This window comes from Beta vulgaris, chromosome 9 (genome assembly GCF_026745355.1).
Source record: "Beta vulgaris subsp. vulgaris cultivar EL10 chromosome 9, EL10.2, whole genome shotgun sequence".
NCBI lineage: Eukaryota > Viridiplantae > Streptophyta > Magnoliopsida > Caryophyllales > Amaranthaceae > Beta > Beta vulgaris.
Genome location: NC_079210.1, coordinates 34,459,385 through 34,467,307, shown reverse-complemented (window position 1 = coordinate 34,467,307; position 7,923 = coordinate 34,459,385). Strand labels below are relative to the sequence as shown.

Genomic DNA, 7,923 nt, shown 5'->3' with positions numbered 1-7,923 from the left:
TGTGGCTTAGTGAAACTTCACCTTTCTAAAGGTTGCTGCAATCTTGGTGTCCAATTAAATTACATGTCATCAAATAGAAAAGAGTGATATGTACTAGTACTAAGACTTAATTTTCAGTTTCATCATTAGTTTTTGGTGTTTCATTAAAACTCCTAGTAAGACCAAATACTTTTCAACTTTGCCTGAAGAATATAGTGAGATAATCTCTATGTTTTCTTTTCTGCATTTCTTTTCCCTTGTGTCACAGAAGAGTTATGAGTATGACAAAAGGTTAGAGATGAACAAAGTTCATATACAACATTCAGGCGTGCCTTTTGCTGTCCCTTATTTCATTGCATCAATACCATGATTTGGGCAGTAACTTAAACTTTGTTTTGTTGGAAGGAAAACATTTTCAATGAAAGAAAAAACAAGATAAACAAAATTGTAGATTAGTTTTTCTTTGTTTGATTCCCAGCAAGAGAAGTTAGAGAGGGATAAATGAAGATGAAGAGGATATAAATGGAAGGAGAAAAAAAAAAGGGTAAGGAATAGGGAATGTGATATTACTCTATTGAAAATGAATATAGCAAAAGCTATTTTCTAGCCCTTGCAAGTTGCAAACCACATATAGAAATGTAGGGAAACCATAAAAACCATATTTCCTAAAAAATATTTTCCTTTTTACCATATGATGTCGATTCAGACACATGTAGGCTCATATATAATAATACTGAGTTACTGACAATCAAAAAAATTTGCACTGAAACTCAAGCCTATTTTTGAAGTGATATTGTTACCTCAAAACAAGAGGCAATTGATTTTGGAAGTCAATGGCTCAATGCTCACTATCTTAAGCCATGTAATTTTGTTATTTTACTATGAATAATACAGGGGGGTGAATTATATATATAGAAATAACCGTAATTTTTTGCGGAACTATCAAACTTAAGCAAAGAAACAAGCTAACGAAACACAACATTTTTACGAGGAAAATTTTTTTAGGCCCAACAATAAGAAACAACCTTGACCACTAGGGATTTTAAACACAACACATTCACTAATTAGGCCAAACAACTTTGTTACAACCTAATTCTACTCATGGGCCACACCTTGAGTTCCTAAACTCAAGTTCCTGAACAACTATTCCCTTAACAGTTGTTTTTCTCAACTTCACTTGAAGTTTCCTCACTTTAACTCGCTTCACTCAAAGCTTTCTCTCTTGCACGACTTCACTCAAAATTCTTTTACCCAAAATCAAAATACAATGATCAATAAACTTAGTAGAATTAGAGTAAGCAGGCAAAGAACAAGATTTTTATGACAGAATGAAGACATTGATGCTTTATTTAGTTAGACTCACTAAATCACTTGTCAGACATAAATTGGAACTTAATTAGACATAAGTATTTATAGAAGTTATTATTTAGAACGTGGGATTAAAACATGTGTTAGTGGTAAAAATATTTTCTCATGATGTTCCTCAACTAGAGGAACACGTTCCTTTTAACACCCATGATCTCCACGATCTAAGTTAAACATGTTCCTTTACATTGAAACTAGAAACAAAAAGCCTTGCTTTGGTCCTCTTGTTCCAACGCTTCTCTAGTATCAGTTCCTTGAGTATCTTCACTTAGTTCTCTTTGCTCTTTTCATTGACGCCTAGCAAAAATCTATTCACTTAACAAGTTGTTAGTTCATTATTAATTAGTCTGTATCTTTGTTCCTTTGTCATCATCAAAACTAGGTTCAACATTTTCCCCTTTTTTGATGATGACAACAAAGTTACAAACTAATGAAAATAAAACAACATATAACTTAAGGAAATGAAAGAAATAAATAAAATAATACTTTATAATTTTATCAAGGCAGATTTAAGGGTTTTAAATTTTTCAATTTGTAATATTTTCAATTTTTTTTCAACTTAGTTTTTTCCTAGTATCTTTTTCCCCTCTGTTATCGTCAAAAAGATCAAATTCTTGTTGATTTCGGGAAGACTGGTAGTTATAAGACCTTTAGACCATTAACAAGCACAAAAAAATGGTTAAGTCAGGATTTACAAAGGTTAGACTTGCTCAAACATCAATCACATAATATTAGCCATTTCAAGTAAGAAATTATGCAATCAAATCACAAATGAAGACAATTTTAGCAAAAGTCATTGTATTTATAGCACTTGTTCCACAGAGGTACAAAATATAAAATGGAAGAAAAGAAAAGAAAAGAAACAAAAACGAAGAGTTCCTATTCCTGTAAGAGCAACATAAAATATACATTAGGAAGGGAGGGGGGTTGTGTTCCTCTACTACTTCTTCTACCACTTCCTCTAATTTCTTCATAACCTCCTCATGATGCCCATCCAATTGCTATTTCAAGGAGTTGATTTCTTTTTTTTGTTGTTCGATCAATTTATCACTAAGGACTTTTTATACCCATTATCTTATTAGTTTTATCATCCGAAGTCCATTGAAAGTGACTGTAGGACTTGATCATAGCTGAGTAGGGAGACATACCTCATTTACCCATTTATAATCATTCGAAGGAACTTGTTCCTTTCTCTTTGAACCAAAGTCAGTAGGTGGTTTTGGTGGAGGAATTGAGATGTTTTCTTGGGTTGGCCTGCTGTTCTTGTGAGAGGAACATAAGGTGAAGTGGTGGTATAAAGTGGAGGAAGAAATGGAGGTTAGGGTGGTAGAGTATCACATGTAGAGGAGAAAGGGTTAGGCTCTTTTATGACAACCTTCATATGTTCATAATTGGAAGGAACAATTAATTACCTTAAACATAATTGAACAAGAAAAAACACAAATAAAGTTAGAAAGATAAAATCTAACTAATAACCTGAAGGATTGCGTCAATAATAGTAATACTCCAGCAAGTTTCATCGTTGATATTAGCCGCCCAATTTTTTTCATTATTCAGCAGATGAGATTTTTAGAATTTAGGAATATTAAGATGGGAACAAGAGAGAGAAAATTGAAAGAATTCCCCAAATATGAAGAGTAATTTGAGAATTACGTCAAACCTTAAGAATTACGTAGCGAAATTTCAGAAAAAAAAAAAAAAAAAACAAAATCTACTTAAGGAGTCAAATAAATCGGTGAAAACTTTGTGAGTTCATTTTTTAAGATACCACAAGACAATATCTCGGACGCGTGAGCTAATTCCTGCCTTCCATATCTATTATCTTCGTTCATACTCAAAACTCAAAAGTCAAAACAGTGAAAGAAATTGGTAAGTCAAATATAGCTGTATTCAGAATCTTGACCTTTTTCTTTTAGTAGCTGATATATGTGATATGGCTGGTCTCTTTTAGTAAATAGTAGTAAAATGTAGAGATTAATGTAAAGCTTTAAACTCTCTGAAACTTACAGAACGCAACTCGCAAAAGTTGCTGATTGGAATTTCTTCAAGGTTAGTTCTTTATTTTGATTACTACTCCATATTATTAGTACAACCATTTTTTTCATTATCATTCAATGTACTAACTAGTTAAGGAGATCTTCTAGATAATTCTGTTGTTATTATTGTTGTTTTATATTATGAAATATCTCAAGTTAACCATTGATGGTTTCATGAAACAAGTAATCCTACCATGGTTACCAATTACTATTACATGTTTTCCTTACAAGCCCTTTCAAATTCCAATTGGGTGAGAAAATTATTCTCTATCTTCTCTTGTTTTATATATAAAACAAAATTAAAACTGAATTATCTTGAACTGTGGGGATGAATTCACAATCTATAAGGCAAATAAACTTGAATGGACCAGGGTCACAATAATCTATTGTGTACTGAAAACTATGTGATATAGTCCGTTTTCATTTGATATAAGAAGTTTTCGTTTGATATAGTCAGTTTGTGTATGATATAACCACTTTTTATATAGTCTGTTTTGTATGATATAGTCAATTTTATGATATGGTCAGTTTTCGTATGATATAGTCAATTTTCTGATAAGTATCTTACCCAACTTTAGTGTTTTTTGTATAGCTAATAATTGGTCTAATGAAATATTTTTGGTCAAACTGTCTTAGAATATGTAATCTGTGAAATGGATGTATCATCCTTCATGTTGTTCATAGATAAAGTCAATATAGGTTTTTACTGATATGGTATTTAGAGAAGGATGATTATCAAGATTCGTCATTAATTTCTTTTGTTACTGATCAAGTCAAGCTAGTGTAAAACAGTGTGCAAGCTTCATGTAATATTCTCTCATGCAAGCAAAGCTGCAAAGGGAATCCAATATGTCGATTAACTTGGCAAAGAAAAAGAGCATATTTCATGAGGCATTTGGTTCATTTAGAAACATATGGAAGACATGCAGTATCCCGAAACTAGAGGAAGATAGGATGGTATGAAATACACAAGCGTCTAGCTTACAGTTGTTGTCAGGGTCTAAACTTGCATTACATTGAGTTAATTGTTCAATCTTGTTGGTTTATGCAGCGAAGTGGCAAGTACATGATTTTCAAAGGCAGCATAGAAAACTTTATAGAGAATGGAGCATTGGCATTAGAGGAAAGCATATCGTTGTTTCATGGTAAGACGAACCCCATTCGCCACTTCTCAGTAGATGAGCTCAACACTATGAATTTGGAACTACACACTATGTCCTTTAAGGAATCAGATGTTAAGTGGTATAAAGGTTTCTGGGATGAAAGATCTGTGTTGGTAAAGGAGCAATCTGAAAAATGTGATCCTAATCTTACATCTGGAACTTTTCGTGAAATTATGGTTGCTGCACAAATGAGCACTCATAAGAATGTGCACAAGCTTCTCGGATGTTGTCTGGAGACCAAATATACAGTCCTTGTTTTTGAGTGGGTAGAAAATGTTAATGTCAATGACCTAGTATTCAGAAATAAGAATGAAGATAATTCACCACTTGATTGGAGGGAGAGAATAAGAATTGCATGGGAGATCTCTCATGCTATGGCCTATCTGCACACCGCTTTTCACCGGCCTATAATTCTTAGGAGCTTAAAGCCTCAAAATGTGTACTTAGGCGAGGATAATTCTGCTAAATTGTCAGACTTCAGTCTTGCTATTTCTGTTCCTGAGGGTAAAAAATATGTGGAAGATATTGTAGTAGGGACTTGCGGTTATGCTGCACCTGAATACGTTTTTTCTGGCATGGTGGCAGAGAGTGCAGATGTGTATGCATTTGGCGTATTTTTTCTTGTGATCTTGACAGGAAAAGATGCTGTGTTTAGACCCATCAAGCCACGAAAGGACAGTGATGTGGTGAGTCATTTGGTTGATTGGGTTGAGAATGGTCTTGGATACAAGTGTATTACAGAGATTATTGACCCTGCAATCACTGGAAATAAACTGACATTAAATGAAGAACTCAAACAGACACTAAGAGCATCAATAGAGCTTGCACTCCGTTGCACAGCAACAGAAGAAGATACTAGGCCGACTATGGTAAATGTGGCAACCGAGCTCAAGAGCATGATAAGGTCCTCAGAATCTATCCCTGAGAGTAACAATTGACACTGAAATATAAGGTATATTTCTATCTTTTACAGGAAAGCATTCTGCTAGTTGAACAGAAAAGACTGTAGGATGAAATGATAATTTATTCATTCTCGGGATACCTTATTTCTACACTATCCTTGTAGGGAATTTAGAAGTATATAATTTGTATCATCTTTCACAATCGAAAATGCTTGTTGATAATTTTATGTTAGTGGAACTTCCACAAAGTATTTTAAACATTGCTGCAATCTTGATGTCCAAATAAATGAACTGTTGTCAAATATTAAAGAGTGATATACTGATATGTACTAAGACTTAAATTTCAGTTTCATCATCAGTTTGAAGCCTTTCTCCTAGAAAGATCATCTCTATGTTCTATTGTCTGCATTTACTTCTTATCAGGGACATGAGAGTTTTTTTTACCTTCCGTCACAATAGGGGCTATGAGTATGATAAAATGTTAGAGATGAACAAAGTTCCTATACCACATTCAGGTGTGTTTTTTTGCTTCTCCTTTTTTCATTGCATCAATAGTGCAATACCATGATATGGGCATTAACTTACCATCATTACAGCTTTGTTTGGTTAGAAGGAAAATATTTTCAACAAAAACTGATTTTCCAAGGCAAAAAAAAAAAATCTAGATTAGTTGTCTTTGTTTGGTTTCGGCAAGAAAAGTTAGAGGGGAAAAAACGGAAATGAAGAGGAGATGGATGGGAAGAGAGAAAGAAAAAGGTAAGGTATAAGGGGGAAAATGTATTATTACTTCTCTTAAAAATGGATGTTTTCCATCCTTAAGAGAATTTTCCACCCCTTGGCAAAATATATTATCTATCCCTTTCAAACCACATTTAGAAATGTAGGACACCATATTTCCTAGAAAAAGTTTTCCTTTCTACCATGGACTCTGTATTCAGACACATGTAGACTCATCTTGTACTTGCCTAAGTATATATATTTATCATACAGACAATTAAAGAAATTTGCATTGAAACTCAATGGCTCAATGATAACCTAAGTTGCACATAGACGGATACGATAAGGGTGCGGATTCGGGTACGGGGACATAAAACGGTAAGATTTTGAAATTTTAGGAATGGGTACGGATACGGTACGAATACATGACCTAGAAGAAGTATCCATGCTACATAGATGATAACTATCTTGAGCCATGTACTTCTTGTCTTTTTTGTTTTCCATACTATAGACAAACTTGCAAAATATTGGGTTTCTGTATTCATTTATACATAAGAGCATTCATTATCAGGTGAAATATCAGCTGCATTTGTGTCAAATGTATATCTATACAAATATATTAAAAGGCGTGCGAAAACAAGAAACTGTGCCACGTGGCGCTCTCCCTAGGGAGTTTTAGTTCATGTAATCCATGTACAATAAAAAAAAATTAAGAAATTGCATAGTATAGAGTTTGATGCCGAGACCTCAAGTACATATACTAAAATTTTAACCACTAGGCTAGGTTGTATATAGTGTTATTATCATAAAATATTATATTAATAAATGAAATTTTTTCTTACCTGGGGCATAGCCCGGGCCCAATAACTAGTTTATTCTAAATGTTGTACAAGCTAATGTAGAGCTAACACACTAGTGGAGGAAATACTACCGTTCATGGAAGTCTTGTTGCTTACTGTAGGGATTATGAATATAATAAATAGCAATCATATGAAAAAATTTCTTAGAACTCTGCAGAACTATGAACACAAGAGCAATCAAATGTTGTAGAAGATGAGCAGATTGAGGATGAAGTTAAGCCTGCCTCTGATGCATCATCTGGCGTTGTCGGATATAGAAGCTGAAGCCTGATTCTGAAGATAAACCGGTAGAGCTGAAGCATAAGCTTGCTACTATTGAGGAAACCATGCCGCCTTCATTGGGATATGTGGTGGATCTTCCTGACAATTTTCCCCATCGAGGCAAATTTAAGGATTTGCATTTTAACAGCCCGAATTCAACTTTAATATGTTTGTAGCTCAGTTGTGCATTTGAGTTTTTAGTTATAAATCAAGAGGCGTTGCCTTTCATAAAATCTTGGTAATGAAATAGTGTTCGATGAACCTTAATGATTGTACACTCTGCTAGTGTAGCTGCAATCACCTTTATCAAGTTAATATATCATCCAACATTCCAACCTCAGGCAACTTCACTCACTGTCTCTAACTACAGTCTACAACCGATAGCAATTATATCAAAAGTATAATTATCACTGTCTCCAACTACAAATCATAGAAATTATATCAAAGTTATAATTGTAAGTGACATTTGCAAAGGATAAAAAACAATTCTACCTTCTAAAAGATGGCCTGGCCTGTACGCAGAGCACTTAAATTAACCTAGGAAAAACAACTCTAATCAGTCTTGGCCAAGAAAATAATAGAGGAATTCAGGTCCAAATAATATCACGATCCAGTCGTGTTTTTCTGTCAAAACCCAATC

The 7,923-nt window shown here is 33.8% G+C and overlaps 1 protein-coding gene across 12 annotated transcripts; it reads left to right on the top strand.

The window, feature by feature from the left end:
• The first annotated feature begins 2,227 nt into the window (after nucleotides 1-2,227).
• LOC104903577 (non-functional pseudokinase ZED1) lies at nucleotides 2,228-7,623 on the top strand. Of its 12 annotated transcripts, none has more exons than XM_019251845.3 (5): nucleotides 2,228-3,213; nucleotides 3,354-3,393; nucleotides 4,173-4,337; nucleotides 4,432-5,495; nucleotides 5,869-7,623. In XM_019251845.3, exons 3-4 carry the CDS (start codon nucleotides 4,200-4,202, stop codon nucleotides 5,479-5,481), a joined length of 1,188 nt encoding a protein of 395 aa, XP_019107390.1. In that variant the 5' UTR covers nucleotides 2,228-3,213; nucleotides 3,354-3,393; nucleotides 4,173-4,199; the 3' UTR covers nucleotides 5,482-5,495; nucleotides 5,869-7,623. The 12 variants fall into 12 exon arrangements, 8 of the variants coding, with proteins under 8 accessions (XP_019107390.1, XP_019107389.1, XP_010689934.1 ...); XM_019251844.3 differs by having other exon boundaries at nucleotides 3,013-3,213; nucleotides 4,159-4,337; XM_010691632.4 differs by having other exon boundaries at nucleotides 3,013-3,213; nucleotides 4,154-4,337.
• The last annotated feature ends 300 nt before the right edge of the window (nucleotides 7,624-7,923 follow it).